Source organism: Pyrus communis, chromosome 13 (genome assembly GCF_963583255.1).
Source record: "Pyrus communis chromosome 13, drPyrComm1.1, whole genome shotgun sequence".
Taxonomy (NCBI): domain Eukaryota; kingdom Viridiplantae; phylum Streptophyta; class Magnoliopsida; order Rosales; family Rosaceae; genus Pyrus; species Pyrus communis.
Genome location: NC_084815.1, coordinates 7660923 through 7682619, shown reverse-complemented (window position 1 = coordinate 7682619; position 21697 = coordinate 7660923). Strand labels below are relative to the sequence as shown.

Genomic DNA, 21697 nt, shown 5'->3' with positions numbered 1-21697 from the left:
AATTTGGACAAAAAATGTCGACTGAGATTTTGACAAAAGATGCCGCCTGAGATTTAAAGTATATGTGGGTTGTTTTCGATTCCACCATTAAAACCCATGTCGTATGTTTTTAATATTTGGTGGTGATTTTAGGTGTTTAATTCTTCATGTAATCCCTGTGATCTCTAAAAGATGAATACGAACATAAAAGTTTGAATAATGCAGTAAAAACAAGATTAAATAATTATTGATGTAATCAAAATCACTAAAACAACAAAAAATATGAAGTCTTACCTCATATGAAGCTTCTGAAACATTGATTTTGTGTTTCATTCGTCAAAAATAATTTTTCTCAATCAACATGTTTGTAATTTCATTGGTTAGAGTTTTGTTCAACAATAGATGGTCAGAGGGGTTTTGATAGTTGAAGAAGATAAATAATACGTTAAAAGTGATTCGGGGTATATATAGAAATTTTTTATTTTTCTTCTAAACCTAATAAGGTCAAAATTGTCATTGCATAGTAGGTTAAATAAGTCATTTATTATTAAATTTTAATGTGCGGTGCATTCAACATTTTATGGGGTGTTAATATAAAAAAGCCTAATATTATAGTTGTTAATTATCCTTCTTTTAGTCCGTCACTGCATCAAACGCTTAACTAAGTCAGTCCAGCTTAGTCTAGTCTAAGCCAATCCAGCTTAGTCTCAGAAGTTAGTCCAGTCCGAGATAGTCCCTCACAACAAACGCCCCCTAAAGTTCCAAGTTCCAACGAGGCAACAAGTCTGATACGAATTGTTTTGTTTTTCGGATTACAAGGGTTATTTAACACTAATTAATTTTAATTTGGGGAGGGGACATGTTCAAGCCCAATACAAAGTGTTTTTAGTACAAGTGATATCATACACTAATTAATCCACACTTAAGGGAGGGAATGTATTTTGAACATGGGACACAATGAGTTAAGGAAGAATTCTTTAACACCAAAATAGGGGTGATTTTCAGACGAATCAGATTAAAAACATCATTTCCAATTTCCATTCCAAAATTTTAGAACTAGATTGGATCTCATCGCAAATTTCAAATTAAAAATTTGATAGATTTTGAATATTTTCGTATATGTAATTTATTGTTATTTTTTTAATTTATTATTAATGTTATTATTATTAACTGGTGGGAATGATTTGAAACTATTATAATAATTTAGAAAATGAGGAATTTCGAATCTGGGATGCATGGATGGAAATCCAATGCCATATCCACTAAGATATTAGACCACATGCAATTAATTGTTCTCTCTTAATATTTGAGCTCATGTACAAATTCATTTAATTTTTTGGTATACTATGTATATCCTTTTTAATATATAAGTGTATTTTAATGCGAAAAACAATGAATAATAGGTACCCACAATTAACAGTAAAATACAAAAGATGACTACAAAATACATAATTTGAGTAAATAATTATAAAGGATCAGAATATCAAGAGTACCGATCGCATCCGCCCATGGCTCTCCTGCGCATGTCAAGAAGTTTCTTGGTTAGCAGACTTAGTATTAAATCTGAACGGTTGATTTATTGTAATAACTCAGCAACGGTTGGGATTGTTTTGACCCGGAACAAAAAGAAACACATACACATGATACTACTTCCCAGAACCCCAAAAGCGACAGTGTACTTTCTCAGTTGAGTTCAAGTCTTTAAGACCGGTCTCAGGAGAGAGAGAGAGAGAGAGAGAGAGATGGAAGTGGAGGGAGAGCCGGCGAATGGGGAAACCAACGGGGAGATTCTGGGGCCTTGCTTGACCAGCCACGTGGACGACGGCAGCGCGGAGAGCCACCGATACTACCTGTCACGGAGAACGGTGCTGGAGATGCTGAGGGACAGAGGCTATTCTGTTCCCGCCTCCGAAATCGACCTCTCTCTCCAAGACTTCCGTTTCCTCCACGGCCCAACTCCCGATATCGAGCGCCTCCGCTTCTCCGCCACTCATTGCGCCGACCCTTCCGACAGGGTAAGTAATTCATGACTTTCTTTTTCTTGAATTTATTTTATTTTATTTTATGTATTTTTATTTACTTGAAAATGGAAGAGAATAGAAAGAAGAATTTCTGGTTCTGGGTCGTTTTTGTCTATTGTTGTACTTGTATTGTGTCGGATTTCATGATCGACGTGCTTACAACTTCTGGAAATTTTGAGGCTTAGCAAACAATTAGGGTTTAGGGTTATAGCAATATGTGTAGGATTGCACTACCAATGAGTACGCTCTGTTCGTTTGCTTCCTTGCGGTTTTTGTGTTTATGGTTCTAAAAGAAGAAGCAAAGCTGATTCAGTGCTTGTGACTTCGTTGGTGCTGTGGGTCTTTTCTGTTTTTGATAAATCTCAATACAACCTAGGCATGCATGCGCCGTTGTAATTAGATGTTTACCAGGCCACCGATGGCGTAATTTCATTTGAAGGTTGCAATAAATGATATAAGATTTAGGAATTTACAAAAGTTATTTGAAAAGAAAAGATGCCGGATTTTCCTGTGGAGGATATGAAATTACTTGATCAAAATCCAGGCTTTAGCTAATCTGCTAACTGAGGTTTTACCATTAGTCAAGAGCTTTGCGATTAGATCTGTATACTGTTTTTTAGCATCCGTTTGTTGTTTGGCCAGCAGTTCATGTGCTTAATGTGGAGTGTGTGTTTCATATTTTAGAAGCTTGTTTGAGTTCGATGTCTGGATCATATTGCAAAGTGATTATTTATTCTTTTGGATGTCTGTCCCTATAAACTTCAGAATCTATTTTTCAGTGTACTTCTTGATCTTCTTTCCCTATTTATACTCCATCCCTAAACCCTTTGTTCATTTGGACAGATCTATGTTATAGTTCATAATAAATTTCTGATTTGTCCTTAAAATTGCATCTTAAGTAATAGTTACAAGTTATAACTCCCTGATTGACTTTCATATGAACAAAGTCACGACGAGTTAACAATTTTTTTATTCTGTAATACTTCATGTTGTTGTATTAGTATGCTGTCATGCTTTGGTATCATCTCTAGTGTCATATTCTCATATAAAGTAAATGATGTGGCCAAGCTGCCAAGTACAAACTGAACTGCTGGAAGGTCCTCCTTACAGGCTTACAGCTTAAAGGGGATGTTAGATATGTTGTTACTTGTTAGTGATATGCATGCAGACTTTATCCAGACCAGATATGATTACTTAACCTCGGTTGCTTCCACACTTCCCTTACACTTTAGTCAATGTGATTTCTCCTACCTACCATCGAATTGAAATGTTAAAGTACTGTGCATGGATACTAGACAAAGGCATAAACCGTAGCACTGATGTATATGCTATGCTCTTCAGTTGAAATTAGTGTGAGTGATCCTAGTAATAACTTATGCGCAATTGGTATTTATGATTAATGTTTGGATTGCAGATGCTGGTCATTTACTGTGGCCCTGGTATCGTGAAGGTTAATGTGATTCGTGGGCTACATTCTCAGATTGCTAATAAGGACACTTTAACGGGGCTCATATTAATTACCCAAAACCAAGTAACAAACCAAGCTCTAAAAACTCTGGAGCTTTATCCGTTCAAAACTGAAATATTCCAGGTTTGTTTCCGAATGTCAATTATGTTTTGCATTTCATTCTTTTACATAACAAGTCCTGCAAGGTGATTACATTTGACTACGTTTCTGATTCTCTGGATTAGCTTTATGGATGGCTTATGACTGGAGAGGCGTTATAAGCATTCTCTTAGAAGATACAATTGATGAACTAAGTGCTGTTTAAGCCTTTAAGGATCAAAATGCAGCGATAAAGTTGGCTTCTTTATATCTAGGCATAAAGAATATTGGGGAAGGTGATTTAGGGTGGTCAACTGCCGTTAATTGTGTTGACGTGGCATGGACAATTTAGTCTTTTCAACTACATTGGTTATGCGGCATGTGACGTGGCATGTTAGTGGAACCCAGGGGTAATGGGAGGTGGGTTAAACTCACATGAGGGTTTGATTTCTCCAGGCTAAGAGAAAAAATATAAAACGAGAGGGTTGAATTTCAAGATTCGCAAATCAATTTCAATGTTTTCGGATCCTTTTGCAAAGATTCTTAGGGAGACTCTCTACCTCATTGCTCTCCTATTCTTTATTTTCCTTAATATGAAGAAATCAAACCCTGGTTTTAGTTTAACCCACATCCTTGCATTCACGGGTCTTACTAACATAGTTGAAAAGACTAAATTGTCCATGCCACACTAGCACAATCAATGGCTCCTTTTAACTTATTTGATGAAATAGGGTAAAGTGGGACATTGAGGAAGAGTGCAGGTGTTTAAGTGAGCCAATATAGAGTGTAGGGGCTATTGAGATTTGGTGAAGAGTACAAGTGTCATAGCTAAAAATAAGCCCTTTTTTGGTATCTGAAAATTCCTCAATTATTTGCTTGGTTAATTTTTTTACCAAGGTACGTACGTACGGTTGTGTTTTTGTTATATCTTTAGGTTTTCACGGAAAGCATTTCACAATATGATTTTTAACAGTTTCTTTAGCCTTTTGTTTTTCCCTTGACATTTGTTCTCACTTTCTCATAGCATATTAAATTATTATTGTTTCCTTGTTAACCCACCTTAGTTGGTTGTTTAATTGCATTTTTACAGCATTTATACTAAAACACTTACTGATAACTGTAAAAGTGTTTCTGCCTTTTACTTTTAATGGTTCGTTCACTTAGAAGTTCTCCTTCTCACTCCTGTCATAATATATTTTTTTTGTTTGGCAGATTACCGACTTGCTTGTTAATATCACGAAGCATGTCTTGAAGCCAAAGCATAGGGTGCTGACGGACAAAGAGAAACAAAAACTCCTAAAGAAGTACAACATAGAAGAAAAGCAGGTTATTTTATTAACTCAAGTAAAGAAAAACCAGACTCTGATTTTCTTTCTCTGGAGATCCTTCATATTGTTCATAATTTCTGAATAGTCTTGAATAGATTTGAATTTGCTTATCTGACCTTCGCTGTGGTTGCCCGCTGTTGTTTGAAATTTCTTCTGATATGTTGCTGGAAGAGAGTGTTACGACTTTATGTGTGAGTGGTTGGTAGGGATGGTTTGGTGAGTGAATTGGGTTGGACCCATTTATATGTTATGTCATTCGTATTAACTCCATATTTAGATAAAGGAAATACAAATGGCGACAATGATCGAATCACCACATAAATTTGTTTAACATCTTTGATGCATCCAGGATACTATGATAGGGGGAACACTTGATTAAAACAATTGAAATTGCATTGACTAAATTGAAACTTTAATATAAGTACAGACCAAAACTTGATACATAAAGGTTCAAGTGCACATATTTGAAGTGGCCACATATTGAAGGAATTCTCTAATGTTATTGTTGATCAATATGTGATTATCTCATTATATTGCTCTATTGGGAACTTCAGCTGAGATTGCATATCGAAATGGCAACTGATACTACTTTGTGCCTATAGACGTATATTATGCAGAGCAAACTATGGTGAACTGGTTTCCTTGACCCCAATTTGAGGAAACTCTGACTGTCCCTACCTCACGATTCATGGATCTCCCTTCTTTTGGTCCTATAAACCTTTGAGCTTTGGAAGCTTTCTTGTCTTTGGTTAACTTATGGTAGTCATCTAGCAGTCTTGTTTCTCTCTCTTTGCACCCACAGTGATTCCTTGAAACGGTCAATTTTACTATTGGACTGTCCCAGTACGAAGAATCACCTACATTTGTATTGGAAGTGCTTTGGTATAATCGTACATCAAATGTTGCATTCTAGTTTTAAAAAACTGTGCATTACTATTACATTTCACGTAGATGGTTGGTTGGCTTCTGACTGGTAGCTAAACTGTAATGTTTGCGCTGTTTTAATTTCATCAACTGTTCTCCTGCAGCTTCCCCGACTGTCACGAAAAGACGCAATTTCAAGGTACTACGGACTTGAGAAGGGGCAGGTAGTGAAAGTTACTTACAGTGGTGATATTACCGAGTCTCATGTTACATACCGTTGCATCTGGTGATGCCTTCTTCTGGGTGCACTTTTGTATCATATCCTTTTGAGGAATGTGGCCTTTCTAGTTTCTAGTTTCTAGTGTCTAGTTTATGTGATGTCATGTATTTTCAACCTTGACGATTAGAAACCTTTTCATTTCATATCATGTCTGTCATATGGATAAAGAATTTCATTTCTCGGTCCGGCCGTAGCTAATGAATGGTTGATTCCTGGTTCTGGTAAGCTTTTAGCCTTTCACTGGTCAAATTCACCTTTCTCTGGAGAGTGTTGTTCCGTGACGGCTTGTTCGAGCGTTACACGCTCAAACATCGGTCACTGAACTAAGCGATTTATGAATTGCTCCAAAGTTGGGACTTATCATGATCAACAGGATGTTATATAGTTTACAAATTTATTGGCAGTCGGATAGCTTTAGTTTAACATTTTGGCTTATTTTTGGCTATGTTCTTGGAATTCCATTTTAATCTCGCTTTGTCTTCTGTATCTTGAAAGTCATCACTTTACTTCGAGGAACTCAAAATTCGTTCCACTTTAACTTGTGTATTCTCTCTTATTCCTGAAATTTATAAGCCGTCTCCTAAGCATATATGTGACTCACCACCCAATACGATTATGCCATATATGCAATAAATTTGATTATAAATCTCTCTTATGCTTCAACATTTAACAATCAGAAAATATTAGGTTTAAAAGAAATTGAAGAGATAAAAAAAAATAAAAAAGAAATTGATTAGTCTATCTCATCCGAATTAAATCTACACTAGAAACTAGCAGACTAAGTCAATATTGAGCAAAATTTGAGTTTTATAGAGATGACTCATGTTTTAGGCGGCAAGTTGGGATAAAAAATTTGAAATAGAGTTCTAGAGGGCAAAGTGAAGCGAATTTTGAGAGCGTCGGTTTTTGAGTTACAGGAACAAAGTGAGATTAAATTGAGTTACACGTAGTTGATTTGCACAATTGGTCATTGCGTGTGGTTGAAAAGCCAGTGGCGTGAGTGCTGGATTATAACTGAAGTCCTACCTATAATTTTGCAACAAATGACTCTGCCAGTGCACCCGGGTGCCCGGTAACCGGTTATTTCGGCTGCGGCCGCCTGCAGTGCCGGCCATACAATTAACCTCAATCTTTTGAAGTTACAGATTCATTGTCATACTTTTATGTATGTATTAATTAAAATAACATCACCCATGTTTTAGAAAACAAACTTTTAATTACAAAATTGAACTCCTCCCAATGTTTTCAATTTTTTTCGATAATGTCAATATTTCTTCACCCTAAAAACCATAGATTTTGTTAATATTTTTTTTCATATTGGTTAAATATAGGATAAATTCTTACATTTTGTCTAAACAAATGTTTGATATTACCTAAAATTTCATTTTAAATTTCGATAACATCGATTAAATTTAAAAAATGCTTTTCTATTTCATCTAAATCAATGTTTGGCATTCAACTTTTAAATTTTCTTTTTTAACAAATCAACCAATATCAATATATCCATAAATAATTCTACAAATTCACATATCATTATTTCTGGATACTAATATTTTAAACCTTTGAAATAGAGTCGAGTGGTGTGAAATACTCTTGTAAAAATTAAAATGCAAACATACCAAAGTTTCAATTTAATTCAAATCAAATAATTCTCCAAATCTAAAAAAACAACGAACGAGCCAACGGTGCACTGAATCGGCTCAGCTATCCCTCCGCAATGACCGACTCCTCTGTAAGCGATACGACGTCGAAGAGCAGCAGCGCCAGCGGTGGCGGTTCGGACGCATCTCGAATCGGCGACGTAAAGCAATGGCTCACTCAAGAGTTCTCCCAAGCCGGAAAAAAAGTGCCCGATTTCGAATATACCCCTCGTTCGGTGGCGTATTTACACAACCTTGCCACTCTCTCCCAGGCCCAAACTCAAGCTTCCAAGATCCTCGCTTCCGATTTCCGCCTCAAAGCCTCCGAATACCGAGCCCAAGGTATCTGCTACTCCAATTTTCTTCCTATATATATATTGTTTAATTTGTATATTTTGTACGTGTTTTTCTTTTCAAAATTTGAAATTTTGTGTTTGTGGGCGTTAGCTGCGAGGATCAGAGAGATATTGGAGAGTGTGGGTTTGGCACAGGAGGGTTTGCCTTCGAATGTGGTGTCATCAGCTCAGGTTTTAGCCAATGTAGCCAATTTGTTGAATATAAGAGACACTGAGCTCAGCAGGTGTGTATTTTTGAATTCCGGATTTACATTTTGCTTTGAATACTGACTCGTTCACCTGAAATAATGATAATAAATGTGGGTATTACATTGTTGTTTGATTTCTGAGATGACATATGAAGGGTGGGTTGTACATTGTTTGAATGCTGGACTGACATCGGAGATTTGCTTTTTAGTTTTCTTGTGGCGATGGGGGATATATCGTTGAGGAAGACGGGTGTGGAGGAGAAGAGGGCTAAAGCGCAAAAAGAGTCTAATGTTCTTCTTGATTACACTCGAAAGGCGATTTCCAGGTTAACTTATTTGAAAAGGTATGATCTTGTTGGATATATTCCAAGAACTGTAAAGTTAAGAGTATGGATTTTAATGTAGGATTTTGGTTTTTCTGAATGTGCTGAGTTTTCAAACTTTGGTAGAACACTTGCTCAACTAGAAGATGATGCAGGCCAATGTGAGGCGCATGTTGAGCATTGGAAGAACAACTTGGTGCTCATGCTTGGTAAGGAGAAACAGTACAATCAAGAGACTGTCCGTTTCAAGGTATTTATTTTCGGCTCCCGCACTTTGTTTTGTTGGTGTCAAAGTTTGGTCGATGACTTGTAGAGAATGAATTCAGAGAGTATAAGATTGTCATGCACTCAAATCAAATTCATTTATAGTGAGATAACATGAAATGGGTAAGTCTATGGAACAGACTACGTAGATGGTACTGTTACCATTTGTTTTTAGGTGTGTAAATAGTAGGAGGTGGTTGTAGAAGGTGATTATAAGGATTCTCTGGGTAAGAGGCTCATATGACAAACTGCATCATCTGCATGTTCCAGTTTGTTTGGGTGGATATTTCTTGAGCATCAGTATCTAAGAGTATAGAACAAATTGCATTATCTGAAGAGTTATCTTGTTATACATCCAAACTGAAGCAATAACTTTGGCACCGTTTTAGTGGAGTGGTGCCAATATATATAATATTCATGCATGCATGAGTTTTTGGGTGGTGCTAGTGGAGAAGATGTGCTATACATATAAAGATATACCTCCTATGAGGTGAAAAGAAAATTTGGAATTGGAAAAAGAAAATATATAGTTAATGGCGCATAGAACTTTGATACGTATTCCAGGATCTTATAAATTTACAATTCTATAACTGTGAAAATAATTCAGGTCCAGTTGCATGAAGTTGATAACAAATTATATTGTTGGTTTTTGAATGCATGCCTATGTTTCCAGAATGCTGGAACACAGAACCAATCAGGATTATGACAAAATGTGCATTTCATAAAGCATCTGCATAGCCTTCATCATAAAGAAAGTGGGCTTTCTATGAATGGTGACGATTGATAGAAAATTTGGGAGTTCAACCTGTCGCAGCTTGTCAATTCTTACTTTTGGTGATTGCCTAAGAGTAGCTTAGTTTGGGAGCAATCATGCTATAGGTAGAATGTAGCCAGTAAATTTCTGCTTGGTAGATGATATAAAATTAGCAATAATTGTTCATCGGTCTCTATTGGCTAGTATATTGAAATTTCATATTTAAGTCACAAGAAGAACGCATTTTCTCATCCAAATTTTTTGTTATTTTGTAAAATATGGGGCTTTCAAAAACCCAATTTTCTTTATTTATTCCTAAAAAGAGTTGTGCTGTAAACTTATTGGACAGGAAACTCTTAATCGCGTGGGCTACACCCCAGAGATTAGCCATGGGATGCTGGTTGAATTGGCCGAGCACAGAAAGGAATTAGAGAAGAAGACAAAGCCCGTCCTTGATACTTTGAGAAGCTACCAAGACTTGCCTCCGGTAGTTTTCTACTTAGGTTAATTGATCACAGTTTATTTAGGTCCTAGAAAGATCGGGAGGTTGATGAGATATGTATGTGTGCAGGATAAAGCTTTGGCTGCTTTAGCAATCGAGGACAAGAAAAGACAATATGCTGCTGCGGAGAAGTATCTCGAAGATGTATTGCATTCAGCTCTAGCCACTTCAGAGTAATGCACCACTAGACTTATTGTTGTATGATTGCGTCTGTAAAATTATATATAGTTTTGTTTGCATTATTGGAGAACTGGTAAACGGGTCAGTGTTTCTGTTGATCCGATGATTGTTGCACAAGTGTGGTCTCATTATTTTTGCTTCTTTTATTTTTGAGCTGTTTAACACCCAAATTTTTATCAAGATAGAGTTAAATTTGGGGATTTGGCTACAACATACTTACATGTACTAAATGGATTCACGATCTTGACGATTAGATGGTGATTGTATTATATTCACATGAGTATATCTAACCGTTAGATTGCGATTGTATTATATCTAACCTTAAGTTGATTACAATGAAAACATGTTATTCTTTTGATTTTTACTTCACAATGACTCAGATTATTTTCAATACAAGCGATAATAGAAGAGGGGGTATTGAAGGCGGGACCTCGGGTGCAAATGTTGACCCTCTTAACCAACAAACCTAAAAATACGTTGTAATCATTGTTATGTTTTATACAACCTTGTAAACAGTTGGCTTAGAGCATCCATCCGTTTTAGGAGGGCAAGCCTGCAAGGGCAAGGGCAAGGGCAGTGAAATTGCCCTTCCCATTCACTATAAACAATAATTGTTTTTGTGCAAGTCTATCAATTTGAGAAGATGAAGGGTAAAGGCAAGAGTGATTACTATTCATAAATATAATTTTTTTATTATTTTGTATGCCTTGTAAGTGTCCACTTAATAAGTTTGTTTTTTGAAAATAAAACATTATGTTTAACTCCGATAATTTAATTTTAAATACAAAGCAAACGTAGCATTACAAACAAACATAATTAATTAAAAATATTTAATTAATTTGTTTAAGTGTGTTTAATTTAAGCGTGTTTAGTTTTTAGCGTGTTGAAGAAATAAAATTGTTTTTTTTTTTTGAAAATTTTTGGTAATTTTTTGGGTTTGTTACTTTTAGATTAATCTTGATTGTTGATTTTCTGTGACGACCCGTCCCGAATTAATATATATTTTATCCTCGATTGTGTGAAAATGACGATTATACCCTTGAGTCGTAGTGACGTGAATGTACGTATATGGTTTTAAATTATTTTTTCCGTTGACATAATTAAATCATACTCGATGTCACGACAGTGTTGACGTGATTTAGGGCCGAGTTGGGTTCGTAACGAAAATATTATGAATAAACGATTGTGTAATTGGGCTAAGGAAATGGACCAATCACCACACCTCCTACTTTCTTGGGTCCAATTAGAATTTTAGGTTTGTTTTGGGGTCAATTGTTAGCCCTAAACATGTAGCCCAATTAGGGCTTAAGATCCCTTTTATCTATGCCCAATCTGGACCACACGCGCGCACACGCACACACACACACACACACACATACCCTTATCCTTTCTCTCGATCTTTCATTCGTCCGTACAGTCCGCATACACACACACCCAACCATCTTCATCTTGCATAGATCGAACTAATGGAGGTCACTTTCGAGTTCCTTGCAAGGTCAGGAACCTAATCATACCCTTAGTTTTGTGAAAGAACCTCGGAAACCTTGGAACTCGCGAGCTCCGGCGAGGTGCTCTGCTACTCCATTGTGATCGTGGACGTTTCATGGAGCTTCAGGGCTAAATGGAGTCTTAAAACAACTTCAAATAGACCATAGAGAAGTTTTGGAAGGTTTTGGATGTCGGGATAGGTCAGTTCCTCGGTTGCAGTTTTGACCAGAATATCGAAGGATTTTCCGACTAGTTCCCGTCAGTTTTAGGACTTCAAAGTAGTAAGAACATGTTCTACTCGTTCAAGGCTTTAAATCCATGTAAGGTTTGTGAAGTTTGGTTGAGATTTGAGTGAGATATTTAAATTTGAAATTTTTTCCAGTTTCCGACGAAGCAACGGCGATCGGCGCCAGAATTTGGCGAACCACCGAAGAAGGAAGGAGAATATTCCATCAACTTTGATGGAATATACTAACGGCGTTAGGTAAAGTTAACAGAATATTCTATTATTTAGCGGAATATTCCCTAACGGCGTTTAAAATTTCGTCCGTGTGCTAGGCACGTGGGACGTCGGAAATTATTCTAAAAATATGAGAATGCTCGTGGTGTTGAGTAGGCCACAATGGTATATCAAACACCCCAATTGAGCAACGTATGATAAGTTGTTACACAGTTTTGGTTATGTACTTAAAATTAATGTTAAAATAGTGATTTCACATATAGGTGAGACGTTTCCGGAGGACGAGTGCAGTCAGGCGAGACTCGGGGGTCATGATCCAGCTACATACTAGTGAGTGGGCTTTTGGTTTTCTATATATACGTATATATGCTTTTCACTTTCCCATAAATTTGTTTTAAATGAAATTACGTTTTAAATGCCATGTCAATTACATTATGCTTTAAAGTATGCATTAGTATAGATATGCATATTGATGCTAGATGCTGTGGACGCTCAGGTAAGCTTCAGGTGAGTATATATTGATGATAGTGGATGCATTGTTTGTGGTTATATGTAGATGCATTTAGAGCTCATTATCCTGCACCCCGGTGCTAGTGCTCCTGCCCGTGGCTAGGGCACAGTCCTTCACGTGATGTTCACCTCCCGCACCACACGCTCACCTTGGATCCAAGTTTGATGCACAACCCTGTCATATAGACCACATTAGGTGGTTCCGACTCGTAGGTGACTCGCGATTATTCGCACAGCCTTCACGTGATTGTAGCACTTGAGCATACTTATTTGCACCTAGCCCTGTCGTACAGACCACAATAGGTGGTTCCGACTCGTGTGCATGCATATTTGATGAGCTATAGGTTCAACCGTACAGGTCACGTTAGGTGACTTCGGCTGACATATCATTTTACATTGATTTATTCACCTGGCTATTTATGTCCATACTGGGATACTTGATATGGCATATATTTAAGTTTCACTACTCTCGAGCGTGATTTTTATATAGTATGTATTTTTATTTTTTGGGAAACTATACGGGTTTTACGGTGATGGGTTATTACTTTTGGAAAGAGAAATGGTTTTGAAAAGCTTTGTTTTTGCTCACCCACGTTTTCTGTTTTACACCCCTCCAAGTTTTAGATAGAAGTGTGTGTTAGTGGCTTACGAGGACTCTACTGCGGTTCTGATAGACATCCATCAATGTAGGGTTTCCTTTCATACCCTGTATAATTAGTATTTAGCTTGCTAGACTGCACCTTGGCACCTACGCTCTAACTATGTGTATCTACACTCTAACACTTCTTCCCGCACTTATTTACTTGTCTTGTGTGCATTAGTTAATTGGTTTTTTGATTTCTCACATCTTCATATCACTGTCACTTCCGGACTGCGCACATGGCTACGTCACCATCACGTGACGGCCAGCATGCCTCGATTTAGGTCGGGGTGTGTTAGTTTGGCATCAAAGCCTAGGTTTGACAGTCCTACATATTTTGTGAGTATTCTAATCATTTTGATGTCTTATGTCAGAACCATACCTCTTCTGCCACCTCATAGAAAGTCCTACATGCCACCTCATGCCACCTTATAGAGAGCCACGTACCTCTTCTGAGACTTGGGGAGGCTATTGCTAATGCCATTCAGTCCTCACTTCGTCCACCCAGAGAACTCCCTTGGAGACTATATATAACTTAAAGTTGAATAATTTTGTGGGTAATGAGGGGCTCGAGGGAACCGAGCAGTGGCTTAACCATGTTGAGAAAACCTATCGAGTGATGCAGCGACATGGGAATTTCCGTGAGGGTAGATGGGTTGAGACGACCACTTGGTTTTTGGGTAAGGAGGCTGCATCCTGGTAGAGCCAAGAATCTTTTTAGTTGTCACCGGAAGAAGCTACATATTCGGAGGTTTTTAAGCGATTATTCCAGAAGAGATTTGTACCCCCAGAGTATTTGCATTGTAGGAGGCAAGAATTCTCGCAATTAAAGCAAGGAAAAGTGTTAGCTATTGAGTATTATAGAAAGTTTACTGATCTGTCTCGGTATTGTTCGGAGATTGCTGAAAATCCTGCTGAGATGCTTTGACGATTCAAATAGGGTACTCGAAAAAAGTGGCGTTCTATGGCGACCACGACTCCTTGCTCTACATATCAGGAGTTTTATGAGATTCTACTGCGGGTTGAGGATTATGAAAATATGCCCAGTGACAGTGAAAAAGAAGAAGAAAAAGATAATAGTCAAAAGAAAAATAATAATAAAGATAAAGGCCAGTCATTTCAAGGACCTCGCAAAACGCAGAGTTTTAAGAGAAGTGGTACTAGTTCTAGTTCTTCTAGTGGGGGTTTGAGTTCCACTGCGTAGCGGAAAGGCGGCCGATTTTTAGGAGGTTCTCGGTTCCAGAGACAGAGAGATTCTAGTAGTTCAGGTGGCCCACTGTGTCGCAGATGCAATAATCGTCATTTTGGGGAATGTAGGCGAGGTAGCAGTGGATATTTCACGTATGGCCAGATGGGACATCAGGCTATTCAGTGCCCAATCAACAGAAGCCCCAGCCATCAACCTTGCCACCACCAGCTCCTATTTCACAAGTCTCGGAGCCCAGTACTTATACCCAGACGAGTTATGGTGGAGCATATCATTATCAGGGGGACATAGCTCCATATTCTGGAGGACTGTATCAGTACCCACACGATCCGTATCATTAGAGCGGTTACGCTCAGTATCCAAGAGGTTAAACGCCATATTCAGGTGGTGGATCACAGTGGTATTCCAAAGGACAATCCCAGAACGTAGAGGTTGCTTCTAGCAGTTCATGATCATCGAGGCAGCCTAACCAGCCTAGTCAGGGACGAGGTACACAAGGACGTGGGAACCAAGCTAACAGAGGTCGTGGAGGACGACAACAGCCTCAGGGCCATGTTCATCATATCACCTTGCAGGATGCTCAGAACAACCCCGATTTGATTATGGGTACGTTAAATATCCTTGGCCATTTGTCTAGAGTATTAAGTGATTATGATGCCATACACATTGTTATTTCTCATACATTTGTTCAAACAATGCAACCATACCCGACCCTACACCTCTCGGTTATGAGTTAGAGTTTTCGATGCCTAGAGGTGAGACATGCTATGTTAGCTGTTCTAGTGGAGGACGTCGTCATGTCAGCTAACTTGTTTCATTATATATCGTTGATTTTGATGTCATTCTGGGCATGGATTAGTTACATGATTGTTGTTTTCCTTCTTCATGCTAGAATATGTTTAGTATAATGGCACAAGTAAGGGTGTCGAATCCACAGGGACTAATTGGACCTATATAATCACTTGTTTTGCAAGAACTCTTTACTAGAGAAATAAAACTAATCAATGTAGGCAGATTTGTTGTTGTAACTTGAAAGCATAAGGAAATGAAGTAAACACAAAATGAATGAATCAACAGCTAATAAAATGAGATAGTACCAATGGAGATGAAGCTAGGGATTCGATTTTACCATTGCTAACCCAAGGCCATGCTTGTTGAATCAGATTATACTCATCCATCTACCTATTTCTTGAGTTTGTTTCACTTAGATATGATCAACCATATGATGTGTGGATTTGATCAAATGTCTCTAATCATGAGCCTAATTGTGATGTGCAACTTTGGTTCCTAATCAAGAATATATAGTGCACAAGAAACTTTTACAAAACCAAAGGGAACACTCGGCAGGATGTTTGCAAAACATTCCCTTCATTCATTCACATATCCACCAAGATTATGCATGATGTGTGCTTTAATCTTGGCTAAACAACTTGTGGTTAATTCAAATGATGATCAAGCATTAAAATCAACACACTAAGTCACAATTAAAACGGAGAATGAAACAAGAAATAGATAGATTAAATGAGAATTCTGAATTAACTACATGGCAATCTTGCAAGGCTACATCGAATCCCTAGAGAGAGATTAGTTACACTTCATGTTGACAAAAGGTTTGACATAAAAATATATAACATGAGTGAACATAGGATTAAGAAGAAAGAACCCTTGAAGCAAAACTGATGTCGAAATCCCTTAAGAGTTGCCTTCGGTGTGGGTGCTCCAAGTGTGTTGTAAATGAAGGTGGAGCGGCTAAGGTTGAATGGTTTCTGCGAATGGGAGAGTGTATGGAATGGAATGAAGCCAAGAAGAGATTGTGTAAAAATGGAAGGGGATTTGCGGCAAAGGGGAAGATTGGATGTGTTTGTGGTGTCTTGTGTATGAAAATGAGATATGAGATTTTTGTGTATGAATGCATGGGTTTTTATAGGGGGAATGGGAGAATATGTGGGTGATTGTTTAAGAGTGAATGTGGTTGTTATGATTGAGAGTGCATGTGGATGAAATAATGATGGAAAAAGAGCTAGGTTGTTGGTGTGTGAATGCATGTGTTGAATTGGTGGTGCAATGATGAAAGAGTAAGTGCATGTGTGTGTGAATGGTGGTGCAATGATGAAAGAATAAGTGCATGTGTGTGTGAATGGTGGTAGCTAGGGTGAATTATGATGAATGCATGTGGAATAAAGATGGAGAAGGTGGTGTAATGATGAAGGAGTAAGTGCATGTGTGTGTGAATGGTGGTGCAATGATGAAAGAGTAAGTGCATGTGTGTGTGAATGGTGTTTCTTGATGGTTTTGGGGTTGTGATGCATGTGAATGCATGTGGCTAAGGGTTGTTGATTGGGCTAGAGGTTTTGCATGGCTCAAAGGATTGTTTGATTGGGCTAGGGCCTTTGTTTTATGTCCAAAGTGCATACAAGGCTTTCAAATTCGTCCAACACTTTGGCTCCGAGCATATGCTATCCATTCCAAGCCCAATTTTGCTCCAAAATGCTCCAAAATGCATCTTTTTGCTTCCTTAGCCATATGAACCTAAAAACACACGAAAATGGCTTAAACTACTAAAACAATTATGAATTAACAACATAGATGCACGAAAACAAGCTAAGTAAGTCGCCTAAATATGCTCCTATCATTACATTACAATCGTGCCAAGATGGATTGTTATGAGAAAACAATCACTTTTCATCGGCCGAGCTTGCCTATGGTTACATTTATGGGTATATGTAGTGGACTAAGGCAAGGCATTATCTCTGCCGTGAGGGCTAAAAGGTTATTAAGGAAAGGTTGTCAGGGATATTTGGCTCACGTGGTATTGAATGAGGATACGCCTACCCTGTGGAGGATGTACGGGTAGTTAGGCACTTCCCTGATGTTTTTCCGGATGATTTAACTGGATTACCACCACATAGAGAAATGGAATTCACTATTGATTTACTCCCAGGTACATATCCTATTTCCTTAAATCCGCATCGAATGGCTCCTGCGGAGTTGAGGGAATTGAAAATCCAGTTGCAGGAATTGGTTGATAAAGGTTTCATTCAGCCTAGTACTTCACCTTGGGGGGCTCTAGTTTTATTTGTACGAAAGAAAGACAGGACTTTGAGGTTGTGTATAGACTATTGACAGTTGTATCGGGTAACGATTAAAAACCGTTATCCAATGTTGCGTATAAATGATCTATCTGACCAGCTTCGAGGTACTTACGTGTTCTCCAAGATTGATTTGGGATCTGGTTAAAGATTAGAAGTGAAGATGTACCTAAGATGGCTTTTAGGACTTGATATGGTCATTATGAATTCCTCGTGATGCCATTTGGGTTAACGAATGCACCCGTAGCTTTTATGGACCTGGTGAATCGGGTATTCAAGCCATACCTCGATAGGTTCGTTATTGTTTTTATTGACGATATTTTGGTGTATTCTAAGTCTAAGGCAGAGCATACTTGACATCTTAATTTGGTTTTGAAGAAATTGAGGGAGCACCAATTATATGTTAAGTTTAGCAAATGTCAGTTTTGGTTAGATCAAGTGGCATTCTTGGGGCATGTAATATCAACCTAGGGTATTCAAGTGGACCCATAGAAAATAGTTGTAGTTGAAAGTGGGAGCATCCACAAGCAGTCACTGAGGTACGAAGTTTTTTGGGCTTAGCAGGTTATTATCGATGGTTTGTTAAAGATTTTTCAACCATAGCGTTACCACTGACGAGGTTGACTAGAAAAGAAGTTAGATTTGAATGGGACAATGATTGTGAGCGGAGTTTCCAGCAACTAAAGTATTAACTCACTTACGCACCTGTTTTGGCGCTTCCAGACGACAGTGGTAATTTTGAGATTTACAATGATGCTTCTTTAAATGGCTTAGGTTGCATATTAATGCAGCATGGTAGGGTGATTGCATATGCCTTGCGACAGTTGAAGCCACACGAGATGAATTACTCTACCCATGATCTCGAGCTAGCATCCATCATTTTCGCCCTGAAGACTTGGAGACATTATTTATATGGAGAAAAGTGCAAGATTTTCACAAATCATAAAAGCCTCCAATACCTATTCGCCCAGAAAAATCTTAACCTTCAACAACGAAGATAGATAGAATTACTCAGTGATTATGATTGCACAATTGAGTATCATCCTGGTTGTACAAATGTGGTGGTAGATGCACTTAACAGGAAATCTCAGGGCTGTATTAATGCTTTATATGCTTGCCATATCCCTCTTCTCACATAATTGAGATCTACTGGAGTTGACTTGGAAGTGATAGATCGGGAAGAAGCTTTACTTGCTAGTTTCCAGATCAGATCGATTTTAATTGATTGGTTGCTAGAAGCTCAAGCGGAAGATAAGGAATCTCAGGAATTAGCCGAGGCAGTATCATGAGGAAAGAAGAAAGATCTTAGAATTCAGGAATTTAATGGCATGCTTATGCAGGGAAGTCGAATGTACGTGCCGAATATTGAAAAACTAAAGAAAGATATTCTCGATAAAGCATATATATCGACATATGCGATGCATCCTACGAGTACCAAGATGTATCACACTATTCGACCTTTCTACTATTGGCCTGGAATGAAAAGAAAGATTGCTAAATACGTGAGTATGTGTGCAATTTGTCAGCAAGTTAAGCTGAGAGGAAAAAGCCTTTTGAACTGATGCAGCCACTTCCTGCTCCCTAGTGGAAATGGGAAAATATTACTATGGATTTCGTGTACAAGTTTCCTTGTACGTAAAATGGTTACGATGGCATCTGGATGATAGTGGATTGACTTACTAAGTCAGCACACTTTATACTAGTGCGAGAGAACTATTCTTTAAGCCGATTAGTGATAGGAGCATATTCATGCGACTTAATTAGCTTGTTCTCGTGCATTTATGTTGTGTTTACTTAGCTATTTTAGTGTTTAAGGCTACTTTTGTGTATTTTCAGATTATAAGGCCAAAGTGTGCAAGAAGATGCAAATTGGAGTCTTTTGGAGCGAAAGAGGAATGAATGAGTTGAAGACTTGAAGAAATGACGAATTCCTACTCCAACGATGAATTCTTACCAAAACGAGGATTCCTACTCAAACAAGGTTTCCTATTTTAGGAAAGTTAATCCTAAGTTTCCCGTTTTGGTAACCTTTCCTAATCTTAAACGTCCGTATTTTCTAGCCACTTTGAAGTCCTTGTAGGCGCTTTAGGACACAAAACGAAGGCCCTAGCCACTTTGTAACCCTTTGCCGTGCCCTTTTATTTTCTCCCCTTCCCTTGCCGTGCAGGGGGGGGGCATTTGTGTCCAAAATCATTCACTTAAACCCTATTTCCTTCACCCTAACCTAACCCTAGCCGTCACCCCACAACAATCTCAGATTTTCACCCTTTTATTTCACCCTAGCCGACCTAATTGATTCACTTTAATTCATATTTTCAGCCACCACCCTAATTCCTTCTCTAGCCGTCACATTCCCATCCATTTAATTGATCAAATCCATTTATCTCCACCTTTTCCCTTGTGCCGCAGCCACCATAAGCCTAATAACCCTATTTACCAAAAGCCACCATCCCATTCTTCTAAGCCGTGGCCCCCCCACACTTTGGCACCCTAATTATCCACCAAACAGCCGCAGCATCCATAAAAAAAAACCATTTATTCACCCTAAGACACCTAAAAACTGTGGCAGCCACCACCATTCCAATATATATTATTTTACCCTAATAAACCAAAAAACCACGGCCGCATCCCACCATTCCATAATTCCAGCTTTTTCCCATCCAAGCCGTCACACACATCCACCCTATTTTTCCCTTAACAGCCGCCATATTTCCTCCCTAAGCCGCAAGCATCCCATCACCCTAAAATTTTGCCATTCCAGCCGCACTTCTCCCTGCCATTCCAGCAACTGCCGTGCCTTTTCCCACACCATTCCACCACCATTGCCGCCCACTTTAACACCCTAAATCCATCCCAAAGTCAGAAAAATCACCCAAATAAACCCACACAACATCTCTGCCGCAGCAAGGAGAAGAGGAAAGAGGACTTAGACGCGCAGAAATTCAAGTGGATTCGTTGGGCGTTCTAGGTGTAATCCATCCTTTGTTTTTTATGTTTAAATTCAATTTTATTTTTCTTGTTGTGAACATGAGAGGCTAAACCCCTATTTAGCTAGGGGGTGATTCGAAACCATGTTTATGCTTGCAATATGAATTGATTACATTTGGTTGGAATTTCATGAATGGTGAATTCAATTTGTTTAACTGCTTGATCGATAACTTATTTGTGTATGTTTATTGAGAGTGAACGCTTAATTTTCATGCATGAATATGACGCTAGAATATAAGTGAGTTTCACCTAATAGTTATGAACTTATATTCACAAGTAGTGGAGGTTGCTTATAAACAATCGCGTTAAATAAATTCTTGGCATAAGTTTCATGCAATCATAGTAACGAATGCCTCGTCAACACTTATAGTTTTCATGATGCTTAATGATTCTTGCTTGTATCTCTATTATGCAATTCATGTAGGGAACTTGTGGGGAATGCTTTGGGTTGTCGCATGCAATCATCCAATTCATTAACTTAAGGAAAACTTGACGGTTAATTTAAGCGGACCTAATTAACCCGGGGTGTTGAGTTTCATAATTTATCGAAAGACCAACCGAAAATCATCTTGTATGCAAGTGTAACATGTGTGGAGAAGAACCTTCTAGCTAGCATTCATCCCTATTTTCATCACATTCATATTTACATTCTGCCTTTAAATTACAATCTGTGTATTTAGTTTCATTTCATCAAAACCTCAATCCCCCCTTTACCTTAGTGTCTAATTTAGTTAGAAAGTGTTTTAGGTTTGTTTAAGTGTTTTAACTTTTAGTTTTGCATTCTTTGAGTCGAGTTTAGTGTTTTAAAATTTGTTTTTGAGTTTTTAAGTCAGTTTCCAAGTGTTTAGCAATCCCTCCTAATCCCCGGTCTAGAACGATCCCTACTTGCATCTTTACTACAATTGTCAAAAGAGGGTTTTAATTTGTGTGCTTAATTAGTTCGCATCAAATTTTTGGCGCCGTTGCCGGGGATTAGCAACTTTGCTAATCCCTTGGATTGTTATTTTCTGTTTAATTTAGTTTTTTTTTAAGAATTCTGATCTTGTTTTGTTTTCCTTGTTTTAGGTACTAGTGCATGACTCGGAGTTCT

At 38.1% G+C, this 21697-nt stretch overlaps 2 protein-coding genes across 2 annotated transcripts; both read left to right on the top strand.

Annotated features, from left to right (window-relative positions):
* The first annotated feature begins 1646 nt into the window (after positions 1-1646).
* Positions 1647-6237, top strand: LOC137712772 (DNA-directed RNA polymerase V subunit 5A-like). Its single transcript, XM_068451933.1, has 4 exons — positions 1647-1994; positions 3415-3591; positions 4759-4872; positions 5903-6237. Exons 1-4 carry the CDS (start codon positions 1722-1724, stop codon positions 6026-6028), a joined length of 690 nt encoding a protein of 229 aa, XP_068308034.1. The 5' UTR covers positions 1647-1721; the 3' UTR covers positions 6029-6237.
* A 1404-nt stretch (positions 6238-7641) lies between these two features.
* LOC137713714 (AUGMIN subunit 1-like) lies at positions 7642-10475 on the top strand. Its single transcript, XM_068453056.1, has 6 exons — positions 7642-8000; positions 8106-8238; positions 8412-8546; positions 8652-8775; positions 9893-10030; positions 10115-10475. The coding sequence occupies exons 1-6, from the start codon at positions 7736-7738 to the stop codon at positions 10220-10222; spliced, it is 903 nt and encodes a 300-aa protein (XP_068309157.1). The 5' UTR covers positions 7642-7735; the 3' UTR covers positions 10223-10475.
* Positions 10476-21697: the final 11222 nt, after the last annotated feature.

Excerpts from the sequence above, each read along its gene's own strand:
- LOC137713714 (XM_068453056.1), top strand. The coding sequence starts at position 7,736 with ATGACCGACTCCTCTGTAAGCGATACGACGTCGAAGAGCAGCAGCGCC. Across the intron at positions 8,547-8,651 it reads AGGTTAACTTATTTGAAAAG|AACACTTGCTCAACTAGAAG; the intron begins GTATGATCTTGT and ends AAACTTTGGTAG. Across the intron at positions 10,031-10,114 it reads GCTACCAAGACTTGCCTCCG|GATAAAGCTTTGGCTGCTTT; the intron begins GTAGTTTTCTAC and ends GTATGTGTGCAG.
- LOC137712772 (XM_068451933.1), top strand. The coding sequence starts at position 1,722 with ATGGAAGTGGAGGGAGAGCCGGCGAATGGGGAAACCAACGGGGAGATT. Across the intron at positions 1,995-3,414 it reads GCGCCGACCCTTCCGACAGG|ATGCTGGTCATTTACTGTGG; the intron begins GTAAGTAATTCA and ends TTTGGATTGCAG. Across the intron at positions 3,592-4,758 it reads TCAAAACTGAAATATTCCAG|ATTACCGACTTGCTTGTTAA; the intron begins GTTTGTTTCCGA and ends TTTGTTTGGCAG.